General features: G+C 34.2%; 1 protein-coding gene across 12 annotated transcripts in view; it reads left to right on the forward strand.

Moving 5' to 3' along the window:
- HFM1 (helicase for meiosis 1) overlaps positions 1-16,285 on the forward strand; it is a 136,414-nt gene extending 120,129 nt beyond the window's left edge. For 8 of the 12 annotated variants that reach the window (XM_002810615.6, XM_054531312.2, XM_054531304.2 and 5 more), the window contains 9 exons: positions 247-327; positions 573-688; positions 2,504-2,583; positions 3,498-3,601; positions 9,491-9,601; positions 11,243-11,333; positions 14,453-14,564; positions 14,653-14,804; positions 15,697-16,285. In XM_002810615.6, the coding sequence (XP_002810661.5) occupies positions 247-327; positions 573-688; positions 2,504-2,583; positions 3,498-3,601; positions 9,491-9,601; positions 11,243-11,333; positions 14,453-14,564; positions 14,653-14,804; positions 15,697-15,766 (917 nt within the window). In that variant the 3' untranslated portion in view covers positions 15,767-16,285. Of the gene's footprint in view, positions 1-246; positions 373-559; positions 689-2,503; positions 2,584-3,497; positions 3,602-9,490; positions 9,602-11,242; positions 11,334-14,452; positions 14,565-14,652; positions 14,805-15,696 lie in introns of those variants that run through there. The other 4 variants (XM_054531307.2, XM_054531320.2, XR_008513491.2 and 1 more) reach the window with 4 other exon arrangements.
- The last annotated feature ends 818 nt before the right edge of the window (positions 16,286-17,103 follow it).

Here is a 17,103-nt window from a genome sequence, read left to right on the forward strand (position 1 = left end):
ATTGAGGCTGTAATACTAATTATTGTGCCTGTGAATAGCCATAGCACTCCAGCCTAGGCAACATAGCAAGACCCTATCTCTTTATTTAAAAAAAAAATTACATAGATTACAAAACACTTGAGGAAGTATAAAAATCAATATTTTTATATTGTCTGAAAGGAAGGAAACTGGATAAAAATTAATTATATTAAATTAACAATAATAAATGTAGTGACAAATGGGTTTGTTTTTCTTATATTAATTTAGGAACAACTGCCAGCAAAAAACCTGGGAACCGAGAATGCAATCATCTTTGTAAAAGTAAACATACATGTGGACATGACTGCTGTGAGTTCCTTAAAACAAGTTTATTTCAAGTGTTCAAAATTGAAAGGTCTTTGGTGGATAGTAATGACATCCTAATTATCTATGTATGATATTTTTATTATGCAACTTAATAACACAAATAATTTTCTCTCTTTTGTGGGCAACATGAATAAAGTAAATACTAGATTTGAAATTTTAAAGAAATTTGACTTTATAAGAATAAGATCTGAAGTTTAACCTAAAGAATCTGAAGTTTCTTTTCATAGGTAAAATTGGAGTTGCACAGAAGTCAGAAATTAAAGAGTCAACAATTTCTTCATATTTATCTGATTTAAGAAACAGGAATGCTGTTTCATCTGTTCCTCCAGTTAAACGTCTGAAGGTTAGTTTTAATAACATTTTTCCCATTGTTCTGTAGTTAAATGTATATAAATATTCTTTGTTCTGTCTGCCAATTAGGTATCCAGAGTGTACTTTAGAATTACTTGTGGGCTTGACTAAGAATATTACCATTATTCATAATCCATCTTCCCTTCTTTCTTCCTTCCTTTTTTCTTCTAAATCTTTCTTCTTTCCTTCCATCTTCATTGAGTACCAAGAATATGCCAAAGTGCTAAGATACAGTGACGAATAAGACAGTCTTATTCCCAATCATAGAATTTTTAGTTGAGTGAAAGATACAAATAAGTAAACATGCTTTTTTAATATAGTGTGATGAGTGATTCTGTGACAGAAGTACAACACACTTAAGTTTAGATAGAAAATGTACCAATCCACATTTGATGGACCAAGAAAGGATTCCTAATAGATGTGATTGGGACCTGAAGGATAAGCCAAGAATGGAGGGGCAGGCACCGGAATGATCGTAGGAAGGGATAGCTAAATATTCCAAGCATAGAGATTATACAAAGGTCCAGAGGTATAAAGAAAGAGAGAGAGAGAGATCTTTAAAGAAACTCTTTCTCAGTAATACAGTATATCCAGAGTTGGATTACAAGTGAAGGAGTAGAGAGAGATGAGGCTGAAGAGACAAGTAGGAGCTAGATCATACAGACCTTTTTGCTATTTTAAGGGATTAGACTTTATCATGAAAGTACTGAGAAGCCAATGAAAGATTTTAACCAGTGACATGATCAAAATTGTATTTTGTAAAGGTCACTCTGACTGCAATGTAGAAAAGCGATTAGAGGATGATAGAATAGGAACAAAGGGACTCATTAGGTGGTTTTTACAATAATATAAGCAAAATAATGGCCTAGTTTAGGGTAGTGGCAATAGCAATGGAGAGAAGTGACTGGGTTAAAATATTTTTCAGAGGTAGAATCACTACCTTGCTACTTCATTGTTTATAAGAGACAAAATAGAAGAAACAGTCAAAAATGATGCCCAGGTTTCTGGCATTAGCAACTGGGAGAAAAGTGGGGCCTTGTTCAGGTAGATATTCTGAAGGAAAAGCAAGTTTGTCGGAGTAGAGAACAGGATAAGTTCAACTTGGGAAACACTGAATTTAGAGGGCCTGCAAGATGTCTAGATAAAGATGTCCTACAGACAGTTGGATATAACTGTTTGAAAATCAGGAGACAGAGCTGAGCTAGAAGTAGAAATCTGAGAGTCATTCACATGTAGATGACAATTGAAGCCACAGGAATAAATGAGATCTTTGATTGAGAAGGTGTAGTGTAAGAAGAGACCTAGTAAAGAACCATGAAGAATGCCAACATTTAGGCCAGATGTGGTGGCTCACGCCTGTAATCCCAGCACTCTGGGAGGCCGAGGCGGGTGGATCACAAGGTCAGGAGTTCGAGACCAGCCTGGCCAACATAGTGAAACCCCGTCTCTACTAAAAATACAAAATTAGCCAGGCATGGTGGTGGGCACCTGTAATCCCAGCTAGTCGGGAGACTGAGGCAGAGAATTGCTTAAACCTGGGAGGCAGAGGTTGCAGTGAGCTGAGATTACACCACTGCACTCCAGCCTGGATGAAAGAACAAAACTCCATCTCAGAAAAAAAAAAAAAAAATGCCAACATTTAAGAAGGGCCTGAGTGAAATATTCGAGTCAAGAACTAACCTGAGTTTCTCCTAATTCATTGATTTGGGGGACTTTATGTACCAGCAGGAATTTTGTTGTTTGGCTCATATGTTACAAGTTATTGATGTGAAACTGATAGTTGAACTTATTTTTGTTTCATTAATAGATACAGATGAATAAATATCAAAGTGTGGACCTTAAAGAGTTTGGTTTTACTCCAAAACCTTCCCTTCCTAGTATATCAAGGTACAAATATAATGTTAATACCTAAGGTAAAATATTTATCATAAACTCTGTTCCTGCAGGTAACCACTTATTCAGGGAAAGATAGTCACTGGCTACCATCAAGTCACAGTTATCGTTTAGTTCCATAATGAAGCAATAACATCATAATGGTTTCATTATCTTTGATACCCTGAATTTATTTAGAACTGTACAGTTATGAAATAACACTCATTAGATCATCTCTTCCCTAGGAAACTACCTATCCTATGTCATTCCCTTAGGTTCTCTCTTTATAGGGAATATAAACTAAGTGACAAAAGTATACTTTAAAATGGAAATCATGTTGGTGTACAGTCTAAACTTTCCATGTAGAAGCTCAGTCCATATTAATAATATCTCAGATTTATAATATGAAAATTACACATTTGTGCATTATATTTTCTGACTTAAACAACAGCATGGCCCATAAAATGACGTATTTTTTTGTCCCATTGTATAGATGGAAAAACTGAAATTCATATTGCTAGTTAGCAAGCAGAAGGCCTTAGGTGGTAACTCATTGTTCTTTTCCTGTATCCTGATGCCTACAGGACAATCATATATGTAATTTCCCTGCCAGATAAGGGCATTCTATATGCAGGAATGACATTCAATGTATTTAACAACTAGTACAGAACAGGAACTGACTCATCAGAATAGATGCCAGCAGTACTTCTAGAGATCGTGGCTTTTGTTATCTAACTAAGGGCATGTAAAGGAAAGTATTGGTCACTTCCATGAAACACCTATTTATTTGCTACCCAGGCTTGGTCCAGTTTATCATAGAAGTGTTAAATGGATAAATCATTATTTTTGTTTATATGAATAAATAGTTTTCAGGCTTAGATTAATTTTCATATTTTCTTTAACATTTTTATGGTTTTATCTTTATAAAGGTCAGAATATTTAAACATATCTGAATTGCCTATAATGGAGCAGTGGGATCAGCCTGAAATCTATGGAAAAGTTAGACAAGAACCATCTGAATATCAAGACAAAGGTAAATTACCATTGATACTTACTTGAGAGAGTAAATGGCTTATTATTACTTTGAATTGACAAGTAGTGTTATTGAAACACCGGCATCTGAAATTATTATAATTATTAACTTGGCAACATTTTTCTCTTAGATTACTGAATCATTTTCAAATTCTTGGGTCTGTTATTCAGATGGTCTTACTCTGTTTGTCATACTTTTTAAAAAAAAAATCTCCTTCCTACGTAATGCTATTTTAATTTAAAGATACTATGAGGAAAATCTGAGCAAATAAGGGATCCTTGGGTATATAGAGTATTAACATACTGAATGATTACATTCATACATGGTTAGAATTATTTAAAATAATTTTATGTTTATAAAACGAGTCCAGTTTTACAAAATATCAATGTGACCTTGGGCAAGTTATTTAATCTCTTTGGGCTTTAGTCTTATCTTTAAGATGAAGGTATTGAACTGGGTAACCTTTAATATCTCTCCAATTCTTAAACCTATGATTTTTACAATTCTATGTTAGTATGAGAAAATAACTTAGGTTGTGGGATATAGCTAGTTTGTAATCTAGATTTGCTTTTTTATCTTTGTCTGTCATTAAATTAATGAGATAATGCATATAAATTCAACACGGCCTGGTTCATCATTACTCTGGTTCCTGCAATTAATAGAGCATAATTTCCCTGAATAATGCTATTAATAGCCAGTCTGTTAAAACATGAGACAATCCTATCCATTGAGTTATTTCTTCAAGTGGCTGTATGTAGAAATGGTAAGCTTGGGGTTTTCTGAAAATCATTTCATGTGTTTGGCATTGGCTTCTGTTGACATTCTTTTCTTCATGCTGTCATTTTTTTTTCCTTCATGTTGTAACTTTTTTTTCCTCTAGTCATAATTTAAGATTTTACAGAGGCAAGGGCTGGAGTATTCATTACCTCTTGTGATACCATGGCAGCTATTAGGACCAATAATGAGATCAAGAAAAGTTCCCTAATCTCACCTGGAGAACCGGAGCATTTATCCAACTTATTCAAAGCCTGGATATCATTACAAAGTGGATAGGAAGTATAAAATTGTCAACCTTCTTATATTTATCTTCGTTCAACATGTAGCCCTCTAACTTACTCCTTCCTTATATTACTACATTATTACCTGTCCTTCTGCATACGAGAGCTTATCTATCCTTCCCTCTGCTTACTTTTGTGTTATATTTACATGGTTTTCCTACTTTTCTTTCCCACTCACTATTCCAAATCCAATTTATATTATGATATTAAGGTCTCATCTAGATACTTTAACCCCCAATAATAACTCTATCCCTGTTTTACTGAGTGGGCCACTTTTTTTTTTTTTTTTTTAATAAGGAGCTGTATGGTATGGTAGTTAAGTTCACAGGATCTGAAAACAATCTGTCCAAGTCCTAGCTCTGACATTTAGTATAACCTTTCATAATCTACTTAACCACTTTGTCTAAATTCCTCATCTGGTTGTATTTTAGGGGTTTTAGGATTAAATGAGATAATGCATGTAAAGCTGTTAGGGTTTCTGGTACTGTTAGTAATAATTAATTGAGTGTGTTTATTATATTTTTTACATATTAGTCTTTGGTGGGAAAACATACTTTAAATGTATTCAAATACTGCTTTTGAGAATGTTTTTTAAAAAGCATGGCAGTTTTTATCTTCGTATTCCAATTTCAAAAAGGGAAGAAGAAAAAATGTCACAAATTATATGAGAAAGCATGTTGAATCATAAGATTTAAATTGGAAGGGACCTTTGTGCTATTTCTCATTTTATAGTGAAAGAAGCCAAGACTCCAAGAGATTAAATGACTTGCCCAAAAATTTCATATCTAATTAATGGCAAGGCCAGAAATAGATTCCATATCTTTTGATTCCCAGCCCAATGCCATTTCTATAAAATGAAATTGACTTTTAGTGATCAGTGGAGAATTGAAAATTGAACCAGTAGTATATGAACTCTTTCAGCTTTTTGCCCTACCCCTCAACTATATATTTCCCTGTCTCTGCATCCATCTGTAACCATCTATTTGTCTTAAAAGAAAAATTATATTTTCTTCCACTCGAGGCATATCTCTCCTCCTGTAATCTTAATTCTATCTAATCCTGCTTTCCCTGGGACTTTAGAAGATCATTATCCATCTCCTCTTTCCCATATTTTCATTGTTTCCTCTCCACTGTGTCTTTCCCTTTAGCATATAAATATGCTGAAGTCTCTTCCTTCTTCAGCTTCATGTCCTTATCTAGCTGGTCATGACTTTTTTATTATAAATGATAAAAATTCTACTCAAAATGACTTAAGCACAAGAAAAGGAACCAATTGTCTCAAGTAAACTGAAAAGTATCTGGCTTAATTCTGGCTAAATCAAGGCACTCATGCCTCTGGCTTTCTCTCAATCTTTTAGCTATGCCTGTTGCTACTTGGCTTTACTTTTAATAGGGTTTCTCACACGGCAGGTAGCCCCTAACTTATATCTTACCAGTTTAGCAGCCTCAGTGGAAAAAGGTAGACTTCCCTGTTAGTTTTGGCAGACCAGAGCTCATTCTAACTGGCCTCATTTGAGTCATGTGTTTATTCCTTGATCAATCCCAGTAACCTGAGGATTGGGTCATTATATACCTGTGGCCCCAGAGAAGGCAGGGCACCATGAATAATGGCCTTACTAGGATCCAATGGAATTGTAGAAGTAGTTTCCTCAAAGGAAAGGGAGGGTACTCCCACTAAAAGAAGGGAAAGCATACCAGGCAGACAAAAAACAGAATTCTAGAGTCCACATACCCTCTATCTCTTGCTTTCTCATCAAAACAAAAATTAATTGAAAGAGCAATTGACACTCAGTATGTTCATCACTTCCTTATACCCTAGTTACTCTTTATTCATTAAAATTTGGGTTTTCTGTGTATCAGTCTTTTGAAACTGTTTTTGTTCAGGCCATTTAGTGACTTTCTAAGTTCTGAATTCAGTGAACTGTTTTCAACTGTTACTCTTTGACCTCTGTAGTATTTGATACTTCTGGTCTTTCCTTTCTTTTGGAAATCTCTCCTTTGATTTCAGTAAAACCATTATGTTGGTCTCCTGTTACTTCTTAGACTGCATGGGCTTTTCTTCCTGTTGATGTTGCAAAAGGATTCTTTTTTCTTTTTTTTTTTTTTATTCTTCTCACTTCAAAAACTTTTCCTATACAGTATCACCCAAGCCTGTGTCTTTAATCACTGACTATGTTTTGATAATTTCTAAATCTGTATCTCCCATCTAGGTCTTTCTTTCTAACTCCAAATCCATCTGTATAATCACATTCCTGGACATATCCACCTAACAGTTAACATATCAGATATGTCAACATCTGAACTCTGTCTTCTTTGTACCTCACTCTACACCTTCTCTTTTTGCCTTAGGTCAATGAATGAACTCTTTTCTTTGTTAAGCTGCTAAAGGCAGAAAAAGTGTCCTTCTAAATAGCTCACCCCACGTGTAAATAATCACCAAATCTTATTTTGCCTCCTGCACATCTCTCATATTTGTTATTTCCTCTCTATCCTTTCTGCTGATACTCTAGCTTAAGCATTCATTGTCTCTCATTTACTGCAATAACTTACTTTTCTCTCTGCTTTCAGTCTCATTATCCTTCAATCTATAATATTCAAAGTGATCTAACAGACATCTGGTTGTGTAAACCTTCTGCTGAAACATCTTCAATAGTTATCCTTTGCCTGTAAGAAAAACAAAAAACAAAAAAATCTCCTCAATATGGCAAATAAGCTTCAATGTGATCTAGCACTTAACTACCTGTGCAGACACAATGGACCCTGCCTTCTCCAACTTTGTGCTCCAGAAATCCTGAAAACTTACAGTTCTCCCCAAATTCGCTGTTCTCTCATATTGCTGTGTCTTTTACATGGTGTTCTCTCTTCATGGCATAGGTTCTGTTTGCTCTTGCCCTGCTTCACAACCACAGCTCTATCAAGCTGAAATTCCGACTACTCTTCCTTCATATGTTATCACCTCAGGAGTCTGTCTGTCACGTGGTATCACCTTAGAAGAGTATGTCTTACTTCCATTGCAGGTTTAGATCCTCCTTCCTCTGCATTCGCATTGCATTCTGTACAAACTTCCATTTTTAGTACATATATACATTGTGTGTCTCAGTGTGTGCACATCAACATACAAAAGTAGAGTAATGTGAACTGTAGTTATAGGTACAGTTGAAGAACAAGGAAGGGTTTGGACAAGTGAAGAAATTGATAGAGGATATTTAAAGTGGAGAAAACTCAGTGATATGCTGGAGCAAGTTTATACTAACTTACAGGAGATGATTATTAAATTTTCAAGAATCAGCCATTATTGAAAATTTAATTACATAAACTTTCAATTAAATTATGTTAAAAACAAAGGCAAAAATACTCAAAACTCATCACTTTCTAATTGTTCTACTGCATTTTACTCTTATCTGTGTTCTCGAGATTATTTATCCATATGGTAGAAATACTATATAATAGGGTTCTGTCGTGCATTTTTTCCCAACTTCTTATTCAATTATGTCACATTAATAGCTTGAAATCAGTTATGGTGGGAACATTTATACCACAGGAATCAGCAAACACTACCAATCTGGGTTTGATTTATTGTTTTGCTTACTTTTTAGACTTAAGAAAGTGAGGGATAAAATTTTAATAGTGTAGATTAAACAAATGTGTGTTGTTATTGTAGCCATTACATTGTGAATAACACAAAAAATTGGGAGAATATTCTTCTAGTGTTTGAAAATTACTATCTAATTCAGGAAAGAAGTTACTTAAGTCAATGATGAATGAGTGAAATCCCAACAGATGTCTTTGTTGTTTTATTAATATTTTCGTCTTACTTGTTAGAGTTAACAAAAATATCAAACAACATTGACATGAGAGCTACATTCATTTGTCACTTGCAGCCATAGGTTGACTACAGATAAAAGAGTGGCAAAACTTAATGAAAACATTCAATGAGAATCAATTAGATATATGGAATTTACATTTAAGCATACCATATATGTTATTGTTATTTGTAAAATGTGTGCTGTATAGCCTTTACATCAGCAAAGATTATAATAAACTTATACGTGTATACATAAGCATACGCTTTTTGTAGAGGTAGCTATTAAACATTTATTAGCACAATACTGTGTAAAACTGTACAACTAAAGGCATTTAGCGCCTCATAACAATCTTTTGAGGAGGTACTGTTGTTGCATTATTTTGCAGAATCAGGAAGTCTGAATTACTGTCTAAGACCATACAACTAACAAATGAGAGAGGTGGAATTTTCACTTATGTAGTTTGGCTCTAAATCCAGGCTGTAAACAATGAATAACACTGAGGATTTTTTAGCAGGAGAAAAATAAATATTATTTATTTTGGACAAATACCTGTTATAACAATACTGAAAATTAACTTTAGGGAGAAGATCTGGAGGAGGAAGACCATTTTAGAAACTATTATAATCCAATCTTGGAGTAGAGTTATTCTAATATGGGAATTAAGAGGAAAAATTAATTGCCTAAAAAATGTATTGAAAATTAAATTTAGTGCAACTTTATACAGTTAATAGAATTGGCTGAATACAGTATTCAACAATGCTTGACACAATGCTTTTGAAAACTATTACTCAAGAACTCTGTTTAGTAGTTGAAAGATGTGTTTGATATATCAATAGACTACGATGCTTGTGGTTTAAAAAGTACCTATAGTCTTTTATACATACACATAACAGATTTTTCTAGATGTAACTATTCTACAACTTCAAATGAGAAAGTCTCTCAAACAGTGTTCTTCAACAGAAATCTTAATGTATCTGGAAACCAAAATTTGACAGATGCAGATAAAAGCAATTCTGTATTTTCAGAAGTTTTGAATGTGAACTTTGAATTGGGAAATGAAGTTTGGGATGATTTTGATGATGAAAACTTAGAAGTTACTAGCTTTTCAACTGATACTGAGAAGACAAAAATATCAGGTAAAATCATACTTAGCATGCAATCATCATTAGAAATTCTTTGAATATTTTTCATTTCAGCTCCTGGAACTAAGTTTCTTTGCCTTTGTTGTGTGTGCTTGTTTAGTTAGATTTGGTTTGTTAAGATTATAATTTTTAGTAAAGTTGAAAATGTGACTCTTCTACAAAGAACATTTCCCCACTAAGAACAGAGATCAAGGTTATTCCATGATGATAATGTAGCAAATGAGCACTTTCTATTCTATTGCTCCTATCTCTTGTAAAAGTTTAATTCAAATTGTTTATTCAGTTTTCTCTCATGAAACAGACTATTTTGTTCTCCATTCTAAGATCACAAATGGTCTGCAAATATTTGTGAAGAACAAAAAAATCCATTTTTAAAACTATTCATCTGCTTGCAAAGAAAATAACTTTTATTTCTAGTTGAAATATGGACTTTTCAGCTCGAAGTAAATAAATAAATAAGTTAATAAATAAATAAGCAAATAAGAAAGAAAGGATTAGTTTCTCCTGTACTAGAAATTCTATTTAAATCGTATACAACCCCAAAATAATGAGGCTTATTAGCTCTTTGAGTGAAAGGCAAATTTACTCTGTTTCACTAAAACAGAGAATTGAAAACCTTGGCCAGTATGTGACAAGATAGCAATGGAGATACTGTCTCCCATTAGGGCCGACAGAAATAAATCAGTCCCTCAGCCTTCTCAGTGCAGACTGGTATTTCCACAATTATAGATACCACTTACCATACCCCACCTCATGTTTTTAAAAGAGTATTTCAAAGGGAAGCAGTGAGAAGTTGAAATGTTATTGTTTTGGGGCCCTTAGAATTACCTAGAGAACTAATACTGCTTCTGAAAAGAACAGGATGTGACCACCTTCACAGAATAGACCAGGACAATCTCCATGATGTGGGGTCATTAGGCACAATTTTGTTTATCACCGGACAACTACCGTTCCCTACCTCAAACTTAAGTGTCATTGGGTACTGCAAGTTAATAGGCAATGTGTACTGATCCTTTGAGGTAGCCTAGTCCTAAGACGGCATAGCTTTGTCACTGGGAAAATCAGTCTCAATAAATGCCATTTCCCCCCGTGTATAGAGCACTTTAAATGATTATGAGCAGACCACTGAAAATATTGAGTGAACTTCAACATGATCATTTATGTGAATGAAAATGTAAGTATATAAATAATGAGGGTGAGTGCAAAAACACAAACTGTTTTTCCTCACTCTCACACCATGATCAACCCAGAAGACATCTGTGACCAAATGTTTGTGGGTTTTTTCCCACACGCCAAGCAAGCAATCAGTTCCACAGTGAATACCAGCTGGGTGTCTTCCAACCCAGTAGAGTTAGAAACAGGAGTCAAAGACCAAACATGTATTTTACAACAACACAGGTGGCTTGAAGACCTTTTAATATAGTTACTAATAAGCTAATGTATATGTTTTATAGTTTTACTCCCTTAGCCTTGTGCCCCTAATTTTTCTATGCAAATTAAATTAGGTTACTGAGAATTATTCATTCCTTCCTTAACCAGATCATATCTGTTGGAGAGAGCATTGTAGAACTTGTGAAAAGCTTCATTCTAGCTGTTTCTTGGCATTTTGTTTCAAAATGTTATCTCTTCACATAGGATTTGGAAACACTTTGAGTTCAAGTACCAGGGGAAGTAAGCTACCCCTTCAAGAGTCAAAGAGCAAATTCCAAAGAGAAATGTCAAACAGGCAAGTTTTAGAACTTTGATTTGTAATACTTACAACTTTATATCCCCTTGACACATAGTTGGAGATGGGGATCAAGTTATTAGATGTCACAGATGCTAAAAGGTATTAGCCAACCTAAACCCTCTTAATCTTAGAGGTGTGTTTCTCAAAGTGCTGTTGTGAAACCACCTGCATCAAAATCACTTTGAGGTGCATATTAAAAATGCACATTCTTAAGCCCCACATTAGATCTACTGAATTTTTGTCTCTGGGACTGGAGCCCAGGAACCTTCACTTTTAACAAGACTTGAAAACTGAATAGGAGTTTGACAACTAGAACAGAGGCAGACAGGCATTCCAGGTATAAGAAAGCATCTGTAAAGGGATAAGGCTTGAAAAGGCATCCCGTGCTCGAAGACCAGTAGAGTGTCGTATGTGTGGCCACAGCATAAAGTCTGTTGCTGAAGTCTTATTGTAAGGGCTCTGAGTGCTGTGCTTAGACACCTGTCCTGTACCCAGTAAGGGGTCGCAAACCCAAATACCTTCAAGATTTGGTGGGCCAAGGCCAACTGTAGAGTGTCCCATCTAAAGGCAGCAGCCACTACTCAGCTCCAAACAGTTGTTACTGTGCAGGCAATGTGAGTCTAGTGTTATAAAATATTCTGATTTTTCAAGAAAAGCTAGGAATCTCAAATTTTATGTGATATCTTATTATTTTTAAATTTTGACAACTAATTCAAAAAAATGTGATATACTCTGTGGCACCCTCCTCCAAATAATAATATCTGTAGGCCAGATGTGTCCTAGGGCCCTCTAGTTTTTACCTGTATGGTAGGCAGTGAGGAACCATCCAAAATATTTAAGCACAGGAAAAACATTTTGATTTAAAAAATCATCCTAGCAGCAGTATGCAGAGTGAATCGTAGGGAGTGGGACTGCCAGAGGCATGGTGGCCAATGAGAAAGACGGACTATAATGAGGTCTACACTACAGCAGAAGTGATGGGAACAGAGAGGTAGGGTTGGATTTTTAAAACATTTCAGAAATAGAGCAGATTCAGTGTGGCAATTGATAGGATATGATAGTTGAGGAAGAGGGAAGAATAAATGGCACCTAGGTAGATGTTATTTAAGGATATAGGAAACATAAGAAATTTAGAATGGAAAACATAGTTTTATAAATCTTCAATTTGAAGTATCTTTACAAAAAATGCAAAATGCATTGGGAAATATTGGACTTGATTAGAAGTCAAGGGAGAGAAATGATGGCCAAAGCCAAAATTTTCAAAACAGAAGAAATACCAACAACCTTTTATTCAGGGTCTGATTTTCTACTTAAGGATTATTTATTTATCTGCTTTAAAAAATACTAAATTTGTGGTATCCCTTGGAATTTTTGCTGTTTTTAGCCATTACTGATTATTAGCATCAGCATCACAGACTCATAGTTTTAATAGAATTCCAGAGCTAAGGGGGGCCTTCGGTATTGTTTAGTCTCCTTCTCACTGGATCTTTGACTCATCATTCAACATCACTGGCAAGTAATCATGCCACCTCTACCAAGACAGTTCCAGTGACCAGGAGCTCATTCACCCTTGTTCCGTGTTAGGATTTCTTAGATCATTGAATAGCTTTTTAAAACATTTGCTTAAAATGAGTCTTTTTATCACTTTGTTTCGTTGGTTGTAACTCTTGAGTCACATAGAATAAACGGATATAAGCATCGAAGTGAGACAAAGCTGTAGGTGTAGAGAAGCAAAAAGTAGATAAATCATAAGGAGGAAGGTAACAAGGCACATGAACAGTTTTGTGCACCACAGCTTTAAAAAACAACAAATACTTTTGGAAGAGTTTAGAAGGGACAAACAGAAGATGTGTGGGTTTAAAAATGGATTCTAACAAGAAGCCTCTGAGAACCTGGTGTAGAAGTTGCTGCTCGGGAAAAGGCCTGTGGGACCTGAGGATTTGGGATGGAAAGGAGATTTGCTTTTTTATTTATTTAAGGTAGAGTACAGTGGCATAATTATAGCTCACTGCAGCCTCAAGCTCTTGGGCTGAAGAGATCCTCCCACCTCAGCCTCCCAAGTAGCTGGGACTACAGGTACATACACACCACTATGCCTGGGTAATTAAAAAAAAAAATTTTTTTTCCAGAGATGGGGATCTTGCTGTGTTGACTAAGCTGGTCTCAAACTCCTGGACTCATGCTGTCCTCCCACCTCAACCTCCCAAAATGCTGGGATTATAGGTGTGAGCCACTGTGCCTGGCCTGCTTTTTCTTTTATACACTTTTTACTGTTTTAATTCCTTGCCATGTATACGTATTTATTAGTCAGAGACAAAACGATCCAATCCTATCAGTATATGTGATTCTTCCCTGTCTCCACCCACACTGCTCATTGCTCCTTACATGGCTGTTACATTTTAGCCTTCAGGTGTCAACTTAAATGGTTACCTCATCAGAGATGCATTGATGATCATCTTTTAAAAATGGGCTTATGGCTCCACACTGTTATTTCTTATGCTGTTACCCAGTTCATTTTCTTTTTATAATTTTAGGATTTATAATTATTTATGTATTTGTTTTTATTCATTGTCTGCTTGATGGTAACTCCCTGATGTTTTCTTTATCACTTCATACACAGCTTCGAGTACAATATCTGGCATATGATAGTGAATAATAAATGTGTTTTAGCGAATGAGTTAATACTGAAGGTTCAGAGTAAATTCTTCCATACAGTTATATCTAAGAAGATAACTAGAGATATCTAACTACAATGAGACCAGAATAGAGAAAGGAGATTAAAAGTTAAGCAAGTGGAATTTAGAAAATGTGTATAGGGTTCTATGTACTAGACAATTAAGCATAAGACTCAATTTTAAAGAAAATTGTTGAATAGCTATTTCTATAGTCCCTTAAAAATAGTATTTTTTCCTAATTTGGGATATATAAATTATGGTTTGGTCTAAAGGAAAGGAAATATATCAAGCTCTCCATGAGTATTAGAAACAATGCATTACATTTTTGTGATAAATGTGATAAACTTTGATCATATTCCCCAAAAATCATTATGATCCAAATTAGAATGGTTTGTTTTTCTTGTTTGCCATATTTTACAAATAATTAATTTTAATTTTTAGTTTTGTTTCATCACATGAGATGTCGGATATTTCTTTATCAAATTCTGCTATGCCCAAGTTCAGTGCATCCTCCATGACAAAATTACCTCAACAAGCCGGAAATGCAGTTATTGTAAGAAGAAGCATTTCTTTGTTTTTCTTTTAAATTTTGCCCAAGTGCTTAAACTTTCAATGATTGTTATTTTTTATCTCAAATGTAGGTCCATTTTCAAGAAAGAAAACCACAAAATCTGTCACCAGAGATTGAGAAGCTATGCTTTACTTCCAATGAAAAAAACCCAAAATCTTCAAAGTATAAAAAAGTGGATTTTTTTATTAGAAACAGTGAATGTAAAAAGGATGTTGATTTCAGGTAAGAACTCTTTAAAGACACTTTAAGATTATATCAATAAAAAACTTTTTACAAAGAAATTCAGCATTCCTTTTTCCTTGGTTCATTGTAAAGATCAGAGCCTGAACATTTCATTTATTAAAGACATTAAAATTTTCAAACCTCAGTGAGCTAAGCTCTTTAAGATGTTTCAAACATCATATAACTCAGTTTTTGAAAACCTGCATGTTTGATGCTGTTTATTCAAACATTATATTGAGTTGATAAACTTACTTTTACTGATTTGAATACAGTATGTTAATTTTGTAAAGGGTAAAGTCACTTGAGAAATCCAGATGAGATCAGCTAGTTTTTCAAAAGTTGAAGTTGTATTTTAGTTAACCAGTTATTTCACAATCAACAGGTTCAATGAGAATGTCAGATTAAATCTCAGGGGTTCCCCCACTGCTGGCCATTTTAGAAAAGGAAACTGTGTTGCAGTTTCTCTCTCCTTGAAGAGTCAAAAGATTTGAGACTTGTTCACACTGTTTTGCTTTTATTTGTTTGTTTTAAGACTAGTCAAGTGAAGCAATGGGAGTGCAGAAGAAACAAAGAAATCTGTAACTGGATGTGATCAATTAGTTGTAAACACCACTTCCCTTGGACCAGGCTGTTCACACCTTTATTAAATGACATAACTTTTCAATATATTTAAAGAAATAACCTTTACAGTTCCTACCATTTGCATTTTATGAAGCCTAATTTTCCCCAACAGACTTCCTACAAAGTTATGCATACTGAAGTTTATTTGATACATTAACTTCACAGCAATCTTCAAGTTTATTTTATTGTGTTTAGTATTACATTATTTATTGTGTATTTTAAAATAAATTGTTAAAAAATAGTTATTTTTACTTTTTCTTCTTTCTCCCAGTGTGTATCATCCTGATGATGAAGCTGATGAAATGAAGTCTTTATTGGGAATATTTGATGGTATTTTCTAAAACAAACAAATACTTTTTATATTAATAAGAGAAAGAATAAAGACACCTAATCACAAAGCATGCTTTTTATTTTAAAAAAGTAGTTCATAATTGTTCAGATTTTTTTCTCCTGTATTTGATTAGCTTTGTTCACTTTTTGCAACAAAATGTATGGACTGATTTATTTTCCCATTATATTGTAACTTCTTGAAAAGCTCTTTTACAGTGGCTTTGTTTCAATAAGTCCTTAAGGGCTGATTGCACTTAGAAATAAGTTGCACTTAGAAATAATTATTTGGCTATTAATTGCATTTTGACAAGAAACAATGTAAAATTTCATTTTTATATTTTCTTAACAAGAAGAAAAATATTCTATGAAAGCAAAATAATGCTAACTTAATGAATCTGCTTATTGTATGGATTAATCACTAATATTATTCCCGTGTATTTTGTTTTACTAAGGATTTTTGAGAATCCAATGGTTATTTGAACCTACTGTTATCTAACTTTGAGCAATAATAAATGAAACATTAATCAGTATAGATTGTTGTTTTCATTTAGCTTGTTTTTCAGTGTTGTCAATTCTAAAACTTTGTTATGTTGACTTTTGCTGTAGTAAAAAGATATTTTATATTTTTTTCCAATGAATTATATTTCAAATTCATTTATTGATAAGTATTATGTAGGTACCCTAAGCAATATTTATTATCAAATTTATTAATAGGTACCATGAGAAGCTGAAGCCCACTTAAGAACTTTTAGAAATTTTTTTTTTTTTTTTTAAACTTTTATTTTAGATTCAGTGTTACCTGTGCAGGAGTGTTACATAGATAAACTCACATCATGGGGATTTGTTGTACAGATTATTTCATGACCCAGGTACTAGGCCTAGTACTGAATAGTTATTTTTCCTGATCCTCTCCCTCCTCCCACTGTCCACCCTCAGGTAGGCCCCAGTGTCTGTTGTTCCCTTCTCTGTGTCCATGAGTTCTCATATTTAGCTCCTACTTATAAGTGAGAACATGCAGTATTTGGTTTTCTGTTCCTTTCTTAGTTTACTAAGGTTCCAGCTCCATCCATGTTCCCACAAAAAGACATGATCTTGTTCTTTATTATGGCTGTATATGTAAAACATTTTCTTTATCCAGTCTACCATTGATGGGCATTTAGGTGGATTCCATGTCTTTGTTATTGTGAATAGTGCTGTGATGACTGTAAGTGTGCATGTGTCTTTATGGTAGAATGATTTTTATTCCTTTGGCTGTATACCCTGTGATGGGATTGCTGAGTCAAATGGTGATTCTGTTTTTAGCTCTTTGAGGAATCACCACACTGCTTTCCACAATACTTGAACTAAT

The sequence above is a fragment of the Pongo abelii genome, chromosome 1 (assembly GCF_028885655.2).
Source record: "Pongo abelii isolate AG06213 chromosome 1, NHGRI_mPonAbe1-v2.0_pri, whole genome shotgun sequence".
NCBI lineage: Eukaryota > Metazoa > Chordata > Mammalia > Primates > Hominidae > Pongo > Pongo abelii.